At 32.7% G+C, this 19,438-nt stretch overlaps 1 protein-coding gene across 4 annotated transcripts in view; it reads right to left on the reverse strand.

Annotated features, from left to right (window-relative positions):
- The window catches only part of CrebA (Cyclic-AMP response element binding protein A), a 94,241-nt gene that overhangs the window by 63,978 nt on the left and 10,825 nt on the right, over positions 1-19,438 (reverse strand). Inside the window, exon 1 of one of the 4 annotated variants that reach the window (XM_011147509.3) lies at positions 13,448-13,798. The exons of the other annotated variants lie outside the window; for them this stretch is intronic. Within the exon in view, the coding sequence (XP_011145811.1) occupies positions 13,448-13,471 (24 nt within the window). The 5' untranslated portion in view covers positions 13,472-13,798. Of the gene's footprint in view, positions 1-13,447; positions 13,799-19,438 lie in introns of those variants that run through there. 4 annotated transcript variants of the gene reach the window in all.

A 19,438-nucleotide genomic window follows, 5' to 3' on the forward strand; every position in this document is an offset into this window, starting at 1 on the left:
TGAAAAACTGTCAAGATTAATCAGATCAAACTCACAAATAAACCTACCCAAGTGTCCCACTCCGATTTTAATGAAATTTTGCATGCGTATAGAGCATCGAACAATATTAGACACGTATTTTTTTATATTTATACTTTTATATATTATACCATAAAGCGTTGTTAGGGTAGAAACCACCTCTAAAATGTCAATCTTTTCGCTTCCTTGTCCTATATATAGATGTTCAATATCATGAAATGTTTAAGAAAATAATGTTTCCAGAGGAACACATTAGTTACTTTTATGTTACCAAATTCGAATTCACTAGAAAATTTGAGACTTTCAAAATGGTGGATTCAATACGGCGGATCGATATTTGAAGAATATCATGATTCTGTTGTAATTGGCATACATTTATTAATTTTCTGCGATTTACATATCTCAAGGTCTTCAGAGTAAGAAGCAAATCTAGAATCAGATTTTGAAACTCAAAATGTCGGATTCATCATGGCGGATGAAAATATTTCTCCATCAATTTTTGAAATTGGTGTACGTAGCTTCTCTAGGCTGATGGTAATAAGTAAATGAGACGGATGTTTTGTCCAAATAATGAAGATATGTGGATCTATTCGGCTAATGAGTATATATGTGAAGTACATATTATTAAATATAGTTTTCTAAATTTGATTATGTATTATAGTTTTTAATTTTAAAGGCCTTGAGATACATGACTCACGAGAAATTAATAAATGTACACGAATTTTTGAAAAATATGATATTTTTCAAATATCAATCCGCCATATTGAACCCGCCATTTTGAAAGTCTCAAATTTTCTAGTGAATTCGGATTTGGTAACATAAAAACAGCTAATGTGTTCCTCTAGAAACATTATTTTCTCAAAGATTTCTTGACATTGAGTATTTATGTACATGACAAGAAAGCGAAAATATTGACATTTTATTGGTAATTTCTACCCTTAAAACGCTTTATGGGCCGATATAAAAAAATACATATCTAATATTTTTCGATGCTGTATACGCATGCAAAATTTCATTAAAATCGGAATAGGACACTTGAGTAGGTTTACTTGTCAGAAAAAAAGTCAAGTATCATTTTGCAAAAATCGTAATAGTCATTAATGATTGGTAGTCATTTTTAATTGATAAACATTTGTGTACTTATTTGAAAAATGATAAAGAACTTTTTTCTTTAGAATGACTTAATTTATAATTATATGACGGCTAATGTACCTAGCGACAGGTTCAAGATTCAGAGTTCAAAGCTCAATATTAGTCATATCTATCGCTAGACACAATAGCCCTCATATAATTGTAGGTTAAGTCATTCTGAAGAAAAAAGTCTTTTATTAGTTTGCAAGTAAATACGCAAGTATTCAAGTTATCAATTAAAAGAGCCTCTAGATGTAATCATTTTCAATCATTAATAACTTAACAACTATTGCGACTTTGGCAAAATGGTACATAATTTTTCTTCTCAATTTGATCTGATTACTCTTCATAATTTTTCGTTTCCAAAAGATCCCAGACACCCTGTATAGCGAAAAAATTAAAAAGGCGATATGGAGCTTTCAGGAATAATGACATGACCTGTCTCACAAGAGCGTGACTGGGCAAACTTCTGTCTGGAAAGCGTTACATCGAAAATTTTTGAGCGAGCAGGTAGAAGGATTCCTCCCCTGTGCGATTTATTAAACAGAGAGTTTCAGTTATCGCCAAACTTCCGTTAAAAGATGATACATTGAATGATGACGCATACGCGCCAAAAGATTCGAAGCTGTTTTCCTTTGCACGCACCTGAAAGGACCAAAAGTATCGCAAGATGCGGCTGCAAAATGCATAAGAAAGTCAGAGGCGCTTGTGAATGAAACAACAAACACTGTTGATGATTTACTCGGCAGCGATAAGACACGAGAAACAACAAAGAAGCAGGATAAAAAAATAATACAGTTATTCTCTATGAACTCGGTACTGTCGTTGTGCCAACAGCGACAAGGCAAATTGGAAAGAAAGGCATTATTTTATCATGTGACAGTATATTAGAACTCGTCTACGAGCTCGGATGACCTCGTCTCTGAGCTCAATGAACTCGTCTCCGACCTCAAATACCGGTGCACAATGAAGAAACCGTTTCTCTCAGAAAAACATATCGCAAGGAGAATCGCTTGAGCGCGATGAAAATATTAATCGCGATTGGCACAAGGTTGTTTCCTTCCGACGAAACGTCTTTTTTTCTAGGCATAAGGTACAACCAATCGAACTTGCTCGAACAGCACGAGTAGACTTCTTCGGCGGATTCGGTGAAACATGAATAAAGGTAAGGGTGCATGTTTGAGGCTACTTTTCAAACCATGACTCAAAATGCACTTCAGAGAACATTCGTTCCATTTGCCGAAAGGTGCAGTTTCGAGGGAAAAGCCAGGATCGGACTCCGATCGACTCGAGGAAACAACGACGGAGTCGTCTTTTTCCCAATAGAAGGAAGAATACGACGTTGAAACATTAGACCGGTCCCCTAGCAGCACATATTGTTGGTCCAATATTGGCTACAAATTGGGCCTCCAATATTGGCCAATATAACCCCAATGTAAGTCAATATTGGTATAACAATACTATGCAATATTGGCGATATCTTGTAATTTGATATCTAACCAATATTGGCTGCATATTGGGATGCATTGGGCCAATGTAATAAAACCCAATTTATGTCATCGTAGCCAATGTAACACCAATGTAACTCCAATGAAGTGTGCTACTAGGGGTCATTGCAGTCGCCAAACGCGCAAATCTCTTTGAAAATGGATGGAGATTAACGAAGATGAAGCTTCATGGGGAAAAGTGTATACAGTGTAACAAATATCCTGACAGATCCGTTCGATATCTCGAAAGTTCGATCTTTATCTCGAGAGTTGTGCTGTAAAATTGATGAAATCTGAGAAATATGCATGAAAGATGTCGGGCGGTAATTGAAACAACGGTGATACAAGTTCATTGTACTACTGACTGTGTAGATATGTAACATTATTTTACAGTAAATTAATAAAAAATAAAATAAAGAAGATTAAGTAAAAACTAAAAAATAAAAATAAAAATAAAATAACATAACGTTTTTTATAATAAATTAAAAATAAAAGATAAAAAATAAAATAAAGAGATTAAATAAAAATTGAAAGATAAACGTGTTTATAATAAATTTTTATAACATCTTTCTTATATTTATTTTCTGTAATAAATTAATTTAAAAGTTATGTCAGTCACGCTCTTATTAAAGACTGCGTTCCGCGTTTTATACCCGGCACATTTTATAAATGTTTCGTATCAGTTCTGCAAATTCACTACTCAAGAAGTCACATTCGTGCCTTAATTCACACATCATACATCTCGCCTACATATCTACGACTTTATTTATATTTAGTTTATTCGTACTGCTCAGCGTTTATTCTAACAATAAGGACCCGTCCGATTTTATTGCGATTTTATTAGCTCTAAATATCGCGATAACCTTTTCTTTTCTTGCTCGATCCGAAAGCATGGACTAATATTTGCCGCGAATACACAAGAACTATTCGCGAGCATTCTGCCCGTTCACTCCAATGAACAGGCAGGCAGATAACGGGTTTCAGTCATGATACTCTTGGCCGTGTGCACAACTCCGAAACCGTCAGTCGTCGTCAATCAAAGCGCAAGAGGCAGGATTCGCATGAATGTCAAGTTCAGCGTCAAGTTCAACGCCAAACTCGAAGCAGTCCTCGACTGGTCTTCGCCAGACTCGAATAGAGAAATTAATAGGATTCTGGTAAGGGCCTGATTATTTTTCTCTAACATTAATCGGACCATAGTAGGGATAAAAAGACAAGGGCTTTACAAAACGTGTAACAAATGATTTAACGTGTCCTCATAAGGCAATATTATGAGGATTTTATAAGGAAATATTTTTATTATGCTTGAGTAAAAATATTTGTTCTTTCCATTTCAAAAAATTTAGATTATAATTTTTTTATTTCTTTATAATCTTGTTAATATACAACAAGAATTTTTTATTTTAAAAAGCATAGCTTTTTTATTTTAAATAGCATACTTTACAATAAAATATAGCATTCTTTACATATAAAAATCCTGCTACTGTTTATATTAAAGTTTGCTGCATTTCAAAACGAAGGCAATACTAGAAAAATCCTTGGAAGAGACTAATGAATATGACAACTAATAAAACTAATAAAATTGGTTTTTAATTGTGGTATAATTAAAAAATCTTTAAAGGAACTAGATAGAGAGCGTATTTACTAAAACAATACTAAACTATAACAATTTTATTACGCGCTTCAGATCTTATTAACTTTCCATTAAAAGATTGATTTTGTATATCTAAAGCGTCGTTAAAGGATCCTTTCATATCAGTTTTCCATGTTAAAGTGTTATTTCGTGAAATCTAAGGCACCCCTAATGAATTCTTCTAAGGCCCTCACCAGTTTTCCTTTTATCAAAGCCTTATTTCGTAAAATCTAAAATATCCCTAAAAGATCCATCTCGGGATGTGGAAACAATGAAGCATCCCTTTTTAGGGTTATTTTTAGTCTTATCAGAGCCTTATTCTTTATGGCCCTAACAATTTTTTGCTCGGGGAATCTTTTCTCGTCACATTACAGAATGAGATATATTTTCCTTGGAAGTGCATTAGAGACCCGTGCCTTGCAGCGATATCGTGAAAACGTTATCTAATCCGATTGTTTTTCAGAACGGAGGAAAGTGTCGCTTGTTGTATCTTACGAGATAATAATTCCAGAATGCGACGCACGCACACTACTGACGGTCGACGGCACACCGACGGAGACGCTCGGCCAATGGTGAACTCTTCGAAAAAGAAAGACGTACATGCGGGGGATAAACGCTTATTAGGAATAATGCGATATTTGCTCAGGTGTGCGAAGTGGCGCTAATGTGTGCAACCTCGCTGCCCAAATAACGAATCCTCGCTGCACCACGACGGTGTGTCGCGAGAACTTACTACCAGCTTCTTCCCCGATGAACAACGGGAATCTCCCGGCGGTATTTGCGTACAGCTACCGAATCGCGCGGCCATGACAGTACACGCGGGACGACCCGGTAGTGAAACGTTCCAGCTGCTAAACTACGTTCGACCTTGCAAATCGGAGACGTTGCTGTGCTTTTTTCACGTCGATGATTGGCATTCGGCGCATTCGATATTTTTCTGTTTCGTGTTATCACGTTTGCGTTTGTTCTTCATGTTTTCCAAGTTCTATCCAAAGTAAAATATATTCCCCGATCATTCGTCGTCTTCCTGCGATTTAATCAGTTTTATTTGTTAATAATATTTCACGTGCATCGGTAGAAAAATATTCACGTAGAAAATATAAAGATCTACCTAACCTAACTTAACCTTAAAAATAACAATTCCATTTAGAATATAAATGCCGAATAGCTAGTGTTGCGCTTAAATGATTGAAAAATTAGCTCAATAAAGATAAAATAAAATTTGTAAGTTCGTTTTAATGTCCTGATTACAGATGAGTCCCAAAGCAATCTCAACCGTAATGTCATCTAATAATGCAATATTAACGCAACGTCTACGATGTAGAAACAGATATTTCAATATTTTATATATTTGCAACGACATAGACTAAATTATCTATGAACATCATCTAGATAATCTTATCAAGATAACACTTATTGATTTAATATACAAATGAGAACAATATATAGGGCATTCGAGAAAAAAGGGTTCAGGACTTCAAGAGTAATATAAACTAAATGGAAGAAAAAGGTCCTGATGAATATGGGTTAAAAAATTAATATTGTCAGAGTTATGAACAAATATTTATTTTAATTAAAGCAAGTGACTTACTCGCTTCTGGTGCTTTTGTATTCTCTGATGTAACTTGTCTATATCATTTATCGGTGAAGTATATGCTTTAAAGAAATCCTTTAAGAAAAGTCTCTTCATTCTTGCTAGGAATGCAAACAAACATATATTCCTATTATATATTCCTAACAAATATTTGCTTCCTATTTATACATACGCTTCACAAAGTAATTGTTAGTTACATATCCTCTTGTGAACAGTGAATAGCTGCAGAGAGTTATCACAAAATTTTCACCGTACGGTAAGAATGATATCATATTACTCTAATCGAGAAGTGGCAGAAATGTATTTCGTATATAGCCGTGCATGAAAAGCGACTAAGTCACTTGCTTTAATTAAGATAAATAATTGCTCGCAACTTCGACAATATTAATTTTTCGATTCGTGTTTATCAGTACTTTTTCCTCCATTTTGTAAATACTATCTGCCCTTAAAATCCTGAATTCTCTTTTTTAACACTTTGTATATTATACCTTGTATATTAATATCATTTAGTTAACCCTTTCACTGTTAGTAGGAAGTATATTTCCCACCTTTTCTTGATTCAATTTTGCGTTGTAAATCACATAATTTTGAAGAACTAATCAGGGATTTGAGTTTTTCAGATAACTGAATAGTTGTTCAGCATACTTCAATAGGTTTTTATACCCAATTATTCATTTGTGATTACTTATAACAAATCAAAATTGAAAAAATGCTTTTTTAGGGAAAAATCGATTCCTCGGAAAGTATTGAATGTAGAGGTCTGAAATTTTCACCAAATATTTTTCTGATGTTGTATATACAAAAACATATATCTCTTTCAATATTTTCTTGCAGGTTAGATTTTTTTTTATAAACAAATATTTCTACAAAAACGACCGAAATTTGATCTTTTTGCACTTTTCAACTCTATTTTCCTAGTTTTTTCATTTTGTATCTCCATCTTATCCATACTGTCAATATTATTTTACTCAAAAGATTCGTAATCAGCGATTCGCAAAACCTATATATCATCAATAATAATCGGAATTTTTATCAATTTCGTACATTATGGTTGCCCTATTGAATACGCCATTTTGAATTATGTAAATCTGACTTCAGATTCGTAATCAACGACCCGAAAAACCCATACACCATCAATAAAAATTGAAATTTTCATTAATTTTGTACATCATAATCGCCATATTGAGTCCGCCATTTTGAATTTTGCAAACTTGACTTTAGATTCGTAATCAGCGACCTAAAAAACGTAGGACTACCAAATATTTTAGTAATTTTCTCAAGGAAAGTTAATTCAGCAGTGAAAGGGTTAAAGATAAGTTGGCCAGAGTTTTATCTGGTTAACCATCTATATAATTTCACCTAGATAAGAGAAAACACCGCGAACAGTCAGATAAATTCTGCAGACTGGAGACAAAATAGATTAAAATAGAAAAAATAAGTCAATTTAGGAGTCAAAGTGTCAAGACATTGCAAGGAGCCGCGCAATTCGAGCTTACAATCCGTTAGCGCCCCGCATTTGAAATTTACAAGACCGAACGAATCATTAGCATAATAATCGCCGCCGTTATCGCCGTTGTCCTCCCGTTCGCGCAGTTCCGAGCAAGAAGAAAGGAGGAAAGACAAAGAAGCCCACGTGCACGCGCCCGCGTGAAATGAATGGTGCGAGATGGAGTTGGGTCTCGAGACGACAGATATATGTGCGGGTGCAAGTAATTGAATTTATTCCCTCGCGGGATCGAATGAACGGCGCATTCGTCTAGGCGTTTCTAGGAAATAATAATAAAAATACCGGTCGGTTCCGTCAGCGATGTCGCCGCCGGTCGGCGCGAAATTACTCGGCGAAGCCGACTGAGGTGACAGCCGAGCGATAAGAGGAACAATAACTAATAATAAGTATACGTCCGGCGCGGAGCGTAATATGCAACGGCTGCATGCGACGACTCGCTGCCCGTGTGCTAAACGCGTCGTACGAATTGAAATCCATCGCCGACGACTGCACGACTAGAATGAAATCGGGTCAGGTTTGTCAGCTTTTCAGAGCTTGTTATTTGGCGTTGAAACTTTGTAAGCAAGTGATTGACTATGTAGTCACCTAGACAGCACAATGACATTCTCCAGAAATCCTAAAGATATACCCAGAACGGATATTGCGGATATCCTATAAATATTTAAATTTTATTCCCGGATATATTAGGAGTGTGATTTAGTTTTAGATAAGGGTTTCTTTTTTCTCGAAAACTGATTTATTTAAACAAGATAATGAACAAATACCACAATCAAAATGTTTTCCTTCGTTTTCTACAACTTTTTCCCATCTTTCTAGCAAGAGATGGATTCCGCGATGATAAAAGATTCTTCTTTCGAGTTGATCCAATTTTCAACAAATTTTCGCACTTATTCGAAGTTATAAAAATGTATATCCTCTAGAGCAGGGATTTTCAACCGGAGGTGTCCGCACCTCCTGGGAATGCGCAAAAACATTCTTAGGGATGCGAGGGAAAGTGATTGTAATTAATAATGATTAAGATGAATTCTGGAATAATCCGGCATTTTTTCCATCAAATTAAAAGAAATGTTATTAAAATTATATTTTTTATGTATCTGTATATATATATATATATATTCATTACGTATCACTATGCGAAGCTTGATAATAATTAATCATAGATAATAATTTTATAATATTAAAATGATAGTTAATTTTTATAAAACAATACTATGTAATAATAAATTATTATAAATTAACTTCTTATCTTAAAATCCTAACAACTAATTTTTACCATAAAACATACGAATAATTTTTATCTTGTAGGGAATGCAAAGATTCATTAAATTTTTAAGAGTGCGAAATATAAAAAAAGGTTGGGAAATCCTGCTCTAGAAGTCTAGAGCATGTTGCATCGACCGAAACAAGTGATAATCGGATGGAGCAATGTCTGAAGAATATGAGGGGTACGGTAAGACTTCCCATTCCAGCTCTAATAACATTTGCTTCACTGATAATGCGACATGAGGTCGAGCATTGTCATGAAGAGGAATCACTTTGCATCGTTTACTCGCAATTGGTGATCGTTTTGGTCCAATGCTCGCTTCAATTTAATAATTGTTGTCGATAACGATCAGCGGTGACAGTTTCATTCGGATTTAACAGTTCATAATACACAATACCTGCTGCTTGATTCCACTAAATACACAGCAATACCTTTGAACCGTGAATATTCCGCTTCGAAGTGAATGTTGCTGGTTGATCTGGATCAACTCATAATTTTTTTTTCGTTTGGGATTAGCGAAATAGATCCATTTTTCATCCTCAATAACAATTCGATATAAAAATCTCTTCATTTTTTGTCTGGCGATCAACGAAATGCAAATGTTCAACCGGTTCGCAATGGCATTTTCCAATAACTGAATTTTCCTGGAACCGATTTTTCTTCTTTATGAATCTTTCCCATATCATGTAAACGTTTAGTAACTGTTGTGCGATCAACATTTAATATTCTGGCAAGTTCTAAAGTGAATTGTGCTGGATTTTCATCCAATAATGCTTGCAAATCTGCATTTTCAAGTTTTTCTCGGCTGTTCCGAGCGATCTTTGTCGTTGACATTGAAATTACCACTTTTAAATCGTCCAAACCAATATTCAAATGTCTTAATTGATAGAGCAACATCACCATAAATTTTTCTCAGAATTCTGTGACCTTCAGCTACTGTTTTCTTCTGATTAAAAAACAAAAGCAACGTATGTCGAAAACGCTCTTTAGGAAGCTCCCTTTCTAAAATGGTATTAATAAAATTTTTATTGCGTCTATTGTTAGTAAATGACTAAATATACAGTGGATATTTATATCGAAGATTTATATTTTATTACAGTACTTAACATTCTGAAATTACTTCTAATGTTGTACTACAATTAATGAGGTCAAATATACACAAAATTCTCATTTAAAATATTTACATACAATAATATAACTAAATATTCTGGAAATATTTCAGAATTATCCTTGGGAATATGGCCTGGGATATTTTCAGGATATGGAAATATCCTGGAAGTATCCCCCATGATATATTCTGGGCATGTGTAGAATCATCCCGAGGACGTCTTGTGCTGTCCGGGTCAGTGATCGTAACATTCTTATCTCAAGTCTCAAGACGCATCTAGTATTCCGATAGAACAGTTTGTCTTCCAGTAATTACTAATAAGAGAACGAATTCTCTTGTTGTCTACGGCTGCGTTGCAAAGCTCATTGAAAAAGAAATATTGCGACTTTTCTATCAAATGGTAGAGACAATCTTTCCTTTGTGTTTTTATGCTCTTTCAATATCCTGGAATGAAATTTTACTCGGTAAGTAAAATAACAACCGAGTTTCTCGAATTCGTGTTTTTCCTCATGTGAAACCTTCTATTTTGAATCGTCGAGTAGACATTTTTACTCGAAATTGAGTGAGTGCATTTGAATGTGATTCATCTTTGTTAGAAGAATTAAGTGGACTCTATCGAATAAAATATTTACTCATATATCGATTAGGAATCTATTCTTTCTAAGTCTGAGTTAAACATTCATTCTTATGATTCCAAATGACAGTGTTTCTCCTGGATCGCTTTGGATAATGATTCACGTTTCGAGTGAAATTTCATTCCAAAAAATTTGACGAGATCTTAGAACCGGGCATCTTGAGAAATATATTCTTCTTTAAGCGTTGTAATCAGAATTAATTTTGTCATGTGGAGAGGCTTCACATTTCTGACAGTGTTTTTCTTTAAATAACTATTACTTTCTTTTCCACAACATTGATTTTAAGTCTCTATTTGTTCCAATCATCTTTGTTATAAAAAATATATTTTTAACCAAAAATTAAATGTGCAAGGTCAGGTGCCGTTCAATTCGGCCAATAAAACTTTGATGATATTTAACAAAATTTATACGAAACGTAATTAATATTAAAGTAATATTAGAGTAATATTAAAGTACGTAAAAAAGTACGTAAATACAAATCAATTTGAGTTTCCTCGTATAAAAAAAAAAGATTCAGTATATTTTATGAAATATGTACGAATCATCCATATTAATTTGACCGATAAACTGGTTTATGTATATATTAGTATATATACTTTGTATTAATATATATGACTTTTTTAATCTGTAACTAATTATAGATCTGAGAGCTTCATTAATTTATTTATTATAATAATCAGTTTCATATGATTGTAGACAGTCAATAATGTACTAGTTTTTTATTCGTTAGGTCCACATTCATAGTTGTTGCCTAAAATTTGTTTCACAATAGATACTTGGATGAGTTAAAAGTAGATTTTTCTGGGAACTGTGTCTGAGTTTACAGTTAGATCTGAATTTCTCAGTTGAATTATAAGATATATACGAGGGTAGTCTGAAAAATTCTCGGCCTAACAATGAAAAAAATTTTGTTTGCCGTGAAATATGTTTTATTTTTCGATATAATCTCCTGAAACTTCAATACATTTATTCCAACGGTTTTTCCAATAATTCAATACCATCATTAAAGTGTGATTCCGGAAGGTTCTTTTCGTTCTGGTGTATAGTGGTGGATCCAAGTTTCATCAACAGTTATGAAATGACGCTTGAAATCTATTTTTATTTTGCTTAAAACGCTCCAAACACGCTTGAGAAATACGCATTCGAATACGTTTTTGGTCAATTATTAGCAAATGCGGCACCCATCTTGTACAAAGCTTTTTCAACTGGTGCTACTACTCGAATGATTTGACAGATCGAATAAAATTTTACATGGGTTTATATCAGGGATGCCACTTTCCAATACAATTATAGTTTGATAGTTTCTAATGCCATGTATGTGTCAGGTCGAGAACTTTTCAGACTGCCTATAACATATATAATAAGATCCAAGAGTTTTCGCCCCAAGGATATAGAAAAGATAGTAAAATGAAACAATTTTTTTCTTTTTGTTTCAATATATTTTTTAAAACGATAACTATTTTTCTATACTATTAAAAACTATCTCAAAATGTTATCCTTAAAATGGTTTAAAACTGGGAAGAGGTTATCTTTACATTTCATTCATCAAATTTCTTTCCAAATCGGACTTTAATGAATTAAAGATAAAAAATCACTCGCTTCACAATCTCAATTTAGCCTGTAATGATTATTTTTTATTTTCAAAATTAAAATCCAATTTGCCTAATTACTAGTGAAGAAGTAATCTCCGCAGCGTTAAACAACGTTAAGAACTAATATTCAGAATATAGTTTTATAAGTATAAAAAATAAATTTATCGTTCTAAAAAAATGTACTAATACAAAAGGAGATTATATTGTAAAGCAAAAACAGTTGTTTTATTTATCCTTTTTTTAATTTATTTGAGCCTTTTACTATGTATATTTTTAATTCAAAAAATATTTAAAAGCTTCACCTCAAGTTGATATAAATGTAGTTTTATGGTGTCCTATTCTTAAATAATCATAAACGTTTCCGAAATATAAAAATTATTTTATTTTCGTACAATGAAAGAATTAGTGAGATAAGTACGGTGATTAGAATTTGTTTGCTATTATTATTTTACGTCTAAATTTGATACTTGTAAAGCTAAGCAGTATTGTGGGAAGTAACGATTGTGTGTGTGTGTGTGTGTGTGTGTGTGTGTGTGTGTGTGTGTGTGTGTGTGTGTGTGTGTGTGTGTGTAGCTATCAAGTAGAGCATTTTTAAAGCTGGGTATACATTGAGCGAACGAACAATGGGCATACATGTTTCAACATTCGCGTTCGTTTATTTATCTTTTTTTCAACATCGCAAGTTGAAAAGAGACGAATGAATAACAAATGTGAGTGCAAATTCTGAATACTCACTATCGCGTACAAAATGACACAAATGTATAGCATAGCATAAGTCCGCCTCAAATGAGCACTTAGAAAAAAAATTGCCATGTCGATTTACAAAACATAACCTTTTCCTAGACTCTCATTGATCGAGATGATCTTATGATATTTTTATGTCATTTTGTATACGACGGCCCTTACTGTTGGTTCAGTGTATATCCACCTTAAAGTTTCTAATATTTTCTCAGAGCATTCTAGAAATTTTTTATCTGATAGCCAATCGACGCATCCGAATTTGTTCATTTTCGGAAAACTTCTGAAATAAGGCGATAAACTGAAGTAAAAGAAAGTATGCTCAGAAAAGATACCTGTTTCACTCGAACTTATTGCTCTGGTTCAGTCCTACGGGAAACGAATTTATTATGTATATCAAATCATATACTAAGCTATTACGACCTATTCTATAAATCAGCAAAATTATATTTAAAACATCTGTCATTTCATTGTTACAATTATAATCTGCTATTAAATTGCCACATTCTCGAATGTCACACAAACCAGTTATAACAACGATCAAAGCAACGAACTGATAGAAACTATTTGTTGGCTAACCTCCAAAATATAATGTCGCAACTGACAATCACATCCAATCTTCAACATGTCTAACAATTTCACTAATCGCACTGATCGCGGTCAATTGTCTGGGTGTGTTTGGTACAAGTATAATATTAAAAAAAAAAATAGTACAATACAATTGTACAAAAGTTACTTACGAATTCTAACGTTTCGTCCGACATCGTTCGATATTATTGTAGACTCATATATTGAGAGACACACACCATAGACTTTTAGACTGAATGCTCCGCAAGAGTCTGTGAAGATTAATTAGAAAAGGATGTCCTGCTAACGTAGCATTCGATCTTTGCCTAGCCGGGCTCGTACTGAAGCTAGGTAGAGTCGAGCTAAATAAAGATCGAATACTTGCGAACATAAGGGGTTGTCCTTCAAGTATTGTCTTCAAATCTCTCACAACAAAGCGCAATGTACATAAGATACTATCAGTAACAAGCATCTGCGGTAGCGAATTTGCGCGCGCGATATAAATCACGTTCAGAAAAGAGAAATAGATGAGCGAGCGCTTATTGTCATTGAAATATTCTTCTGAATCCATCGTAAATCTAAAAATATTCCCCAATCAGAAGCAATAATCATTCAACGGTTCGCAACGCATCCATTAAATTCGTTGTAATGCTAGGTATCAAACCAATTTCAAATTTAAGCCCATCTACTCCATCTGTCTTGCGTGTTCAATTCCAATCATCTCATTATTTTTGTCACCTCATAGTTTTATTATTTCATCATTTTTCCCTTCTATGTTTTCACGAAATTTCAAGATGAAAATTTTCCTCACGTAATGCTGCTCGATCAGACTCAGTTCTATAATTCATTTTCTGTCCAGCCAATTTTCTCTCTTACGCTTTGAACATAAAATACATTCTTCTAACAAAATTAATTTCTCACAAATAATAATCATTGCGGTAAACTGTGATAATTATTTCACTGTTATAAAGAAGCAATGTATCACACTAACATAACGCAATCAGGTCTTATCACAAAAGTATCACTGTATCATACCATATGTGATGCATAGACAGGAAAAGGATTAATTGCAATGCATTTCCGATTGTATAATGGAATTCAGGGAAAATAATTGTGTTCTAAAAAAAAGCACTTCACGATCCCCTTTTCATTATTTTTCTTGCAACAGATACATAAATGAATGCATGTGGCACCAACTGACGCAGTACAATCTAGTTAACGGAAAACCTCCCCCCCCTGTAGGCGATTCTCGAAATAAAAAAAGTGAAAAAAAAAAGAGGAAAGAACTCTGACGAAACTACGTTCTCGTGCCCTATTTTGTGCGTCGCGATCGAAGACACGAGCGAGGGCTCGTCGTGTGAATGAAAGGCGCATATGCGAGACTATTGTTATCGTCGGCGAATGTAACGAGCGATGAAAAATAGTTTCCGTCGCATTTGCGGTATAGTAGATAGACACAAAGCATACCGTGTGGTACATCCACCGCGGAGCAGGCGGAATTACCAACGTTATGAAACGCACATTCATCGCGACGCGACGCTATCATGTAAATTTGCCCCGTTCCCTCATTTCTTTAAGTTTAATTAATACGAATTCTGTCCCCGCGCGATGATGAATGGTAACCGGCAAGAAGCATACGGGGACATGCACGCACTGAAAACTTATATCGGGAAAAATATGTCAACTTCCACCTTTTCTCTAATATAAGTATAGTATAGTATAGTATAGTATAGTATAGTATAGTATAGTAATATATCTATGTATAGTTATCATAATGTTGATCATGATGAAAAAATATATTGCTCCTTTCAAAAAAATTATTCGACTTAAGGAAGTAATTTATTTAAATATTTCCAAAGTAAATAACTGTTTACTTGATTCCAGCAGTGAATATATTTAAACACACCTGAGCAAAAAATTATTAGAGCCATCCTCATGAAGCATAAGGCTCCAATAAGATTAAAATTAGGATGCCCTAAAAAGGAATGCCTCATTATTACCATATCAGGCCCAAAGATGGATCTTTTAAGAATACCTTAGATTTTACGAAACAAGGCTTTGATAGAGGGAAACTGATAAGGGCCTTAGAAGAATTTTGTTAAGGATGCCTTAAATTTTATGAAATAACACTTTAACATGGAAAACTGTGATGTAGATCTTAAAAAGATCTTTTAAGAGGATATGCTTTAGATATACAAAATCAAGTTTAGTTATAGAAAATTAATAAGATCTGAAGCGTGTAATAAAATTGTCATAGTTTAGTATTATTTTAGTAGATACGTTCTGGTTATCTTTAGTAGATCTGGTTCTTTTAAAGATTTTTTACTTACACCGCAAGTAAAAACAAATTTTATTAGTTTTATTAGTTGTCATATTCATTAGCCTCATCCAAAAATTTTTCTAGTATTGCTTTCGTTTTGAAATTCAGCAAATTTTAATAAAAATAGTAGCAAAATTTTTATATGTACAGAATCCTATATTTTATTGTAAAGTATGCTATATTTTTAAAATAAAAAATTCTTGTTGTATATTAACAAGGTTATAAAGAAATAAAGAAATTATAGTTTAAATTTCTTGGAATAAAAAGAACGAATATTACTTAATGAATATTGTTGCCCAAGCAATAATAAAAATATTTCCTTATAAGGCCCTATTAATAATTAATAGGAATTAATAATTAAAAGAAGGCCCTATTAATAATATTACCCTATAAGGCCCTGTTGATATCACCTTATAAGGCCCATATAATATTACTTCATAAGGACCCGTTAAACCATTTATTACACATGTTGTAGGGCCCTTGTCTTTCTATCCCTACTAGGGCCCGATTAATGTTAGAGAAAAATAATCAGGCCTTTACCAGAACTCTATTAATTTTTCTACTCGGGCAGAACAATGCAAAAGCAGAACATCAGTTTTGTTAAATTAGAGTCTATTACAGAAAAAATTTATTGATAATAAAAACTCCGATATATTTATTTTAAAAATTATAAATTTCAATTATAAATTATCCGTATGGAAAAGTGATTTTTCTATCAAAATTTCTTTCGAAACAATCACATTTATTTTTACTTTGTTGTATAAATGTATTATTGGTTTTGCAAAAGTACGTTTGAGTAAAAAAAAATCATTTTTCATATCTTAAAGATACTTGCTCTGCGTTAATACATTTTAGTATGGTATAATAATACATTTATGTACAGTTATCAGGAAAGTGTTTCAACAACGTCTTGAACACCTTTTCATGAGTCATGCAACATACAAATATCTTCAGGACATTTTCGAGAGAGGCCCCGAAAAGTAAATCGGACTGGTGCCAATTTATTTGCGACCCGTACACGCTCTTATTTATATCTCTGTCAAGAGATATCATTGCGAAAAAGGATGCTGTGTAGCAACTGCCATGGAAATTTTGACTCCAGTTGGGCGCAAAAGATATAGGGATTGACGCAACGCATATATGATGTTCGCTGGTATGCAGATAAATCTCATCTAATTAAACGAAAAGGTCATATACCGTTTTGCAAACAAGCACAATACTTATTTAATTATTAATCAAAGAAAATCAACGACTAACTCTTTAGGCAAAGTCTCAATGAGATCATCCCTTTCTTTCTCTCTCTCTCTCTCCCTCTCTCTCTCTCTCTCTCTCTCTCTCTCTCTCTCTCTCTCTCTCTCTCTCTCTCTCTTTTCACTGCAGAAATAAGAAAAACATGACCAAATATGAAATAGCTTAAGCAGATGTAAATTTTTAGCACGCTTAATATATACAATGCGTCATTGTTATTATTTAAATTAGTATAATATGTGTAAATATTATAGTAATGTCACAGATGCAAGAACATATCAATTTATTGACAAGTTCTTGCATCTGTTCTTGGTAACAACAGGTGAATAATTCATTATTTGGATATCGTTTTGAAATGGATATTTCTTAATCCCAAAATCTGTTTTTTTTTTCTTTTTAAATTTTACTTCCAGTTAATATAAATGTAGTTTTATAATGTTTTGTTTTTAATTAACTAAAATTGTTATGATTAATCATCGTATTAGTATTCATCTATAAAAACAGTATGATTATATGCTCAAAAATATTATAATTTCTTGCATCTGTAACGTTGCTATAATATTTACACATATTATATTAAATAATGACAATGACAATTGTATATATTAAGCGTGCTAAAAATTTATATCTGCGTAAGCTATTTCATATTTGGTCATGTTTTTCTTATTTCTGCAGTAAAGAGAGAGAGAGAGAGAGAGGAAGAAAGATATAACTAGATTTATGATTGAAATAAGCGTGATTGTAAAAAACAAAATCGTCTCTTTCTCCCCTCTCTCTCTTTCTCTTTGCTGATGGTTTACAAAAAGTTTGAAAAATTCCTGAACAATAACCAAAATTGTATAATAATCGTCAACATCTTTATATACACATTTTTATTAATTTAAATTAATTTATATTTGAACCAAAAAATAATAACTTTTACTTCACTTAATGTGTATATATACACAGGGTATCCCATTTTATTTTTGACAAATATCTCGAAAAATATGGAAGATATGGGAAAATGTTTCAAACAAAAATTATATGGTTTCAAGGGTAACATAAATAACGATAACAGTTTGTTTATATATGGCGCCACTTTCGAAAGATTCACTAATTATTACTTTTCTTAAATGGAAACCCCAATTTTTTATGAACCATCTTTTTCTATTAATTAATTTGGACAACTTTGGTTTGAAACATTATTTTATTTGCCTAATCTTTTTTTTTAGATATTTAAAGAAAACTTGATAATTTTTTCAATATTTAACTTACGATATCTCGCACAACAATTTGTCGAAAGAAAATGTGGTACGAGACTTTATTACTCTATTTGGTCTCAAGAATATATTGTTACAGTAGCGCCCTGACATTAGTTAATTTGGTGATTTTGAAATTTCCAAATGTCTAAATTAAGTTAACAAAAGTTAGGGCACTATTGTAGCAATATATTCTTAAGGCTAAATAAGGTAAAAAAGTCTAGTACTATTTTTTCTTTCGACAAATAATTAACGAGATATCATAAATTAAATATTGAAAAAGTTACCAAGTTTTTCTTAAATATCTCAAAAAATATTAGGCAAATATAAAACATTTCAAAAAAAAGTTGTTCAAATTAATTGATAGAATAGGATGACATAACAAAAAGTTCCATTTAAGAAAAGTAATGATCAGTGGATATTTTAAAAGTGGTGCCATCTATAAACAAACTGATATAGTTATTTTATATCCCCCTTGAAACCATACAACTTTTGTCTGAAACATTTTTCCATATCTTCCATATTTTTTGAGATATTTGACTGTCAAAAATAAAATGGGACATCCTATATATAATCTATATATATAATCTGCTTAATGTTACCAAAAATCTTCTGAATAAAGTCCAAATTTATATTGCACAAGAAAGTAGATCTTAAATGATTATATTTCTTTGATATAAAAAGATCTTTTTCTTTATTATTCAAAATATAATACCATATAAATATAAATAATATTATTCAAATCTATAAACTTCTTTGGTTTTTTAAAACTAAAAACCAAATTAAGCTAATTAAAGTAACGATTATCCGAGAAATAGGTAAATAGTGAATAATTCTGATGCATCATGCATTATATAATAAGCAGCAAATACATTCTTCGGGTAATTTTGATCATTCGTTGAACTTCGATTGAATATAAGCGAAAAGTAATTATCGTTTTCTACAGAGTATCGAGTATTGAGTATCGAGCGAGCAATCGTGCGCATTATCACTCGCGAGGAACATGCAGCGAATAAGCGAACAGAAATATAATTCTCAATGACGTTTAATTGATAAGACTGATAAATATGGCGTGCTCTAATGTTTTCATCGTGTTTCGCATTAAAGAAAAAAGAAAAAAGGATCGTAAACTTCTGAACGTAGCAGATAAAGTCCTCGTCGCGAAGTCCCGCTTTATTTCTTTCCGCAACACGAGGATAACATTAAAAAGAACGATTAGAGGTATTCGTCATTCGAGGATATACTCCAGATATACCAGACATGTAAAGATATCTCGACGATAAGATTATGGGCCATTATATTACTTGTCTGGATTTGACATTAACATTTTCGGAGTATAATACGGGAGATTATGGACA

This window comes from Harpegnathos saltator, unplaced genomic scaffold, assembly GCF_003227715.2.
Source record: "Harpegnathos saltator strain DR-91 unplaced genomic scaffold, Hsal_v8.6 scaffold587, whole genome shotgun sequence".
NCBI lineage: Eukaryota > Metazoa > Arthropoda > Insecta > Hymenoptera > Formicidae > Harpegnathos > Harpegnathos saltator.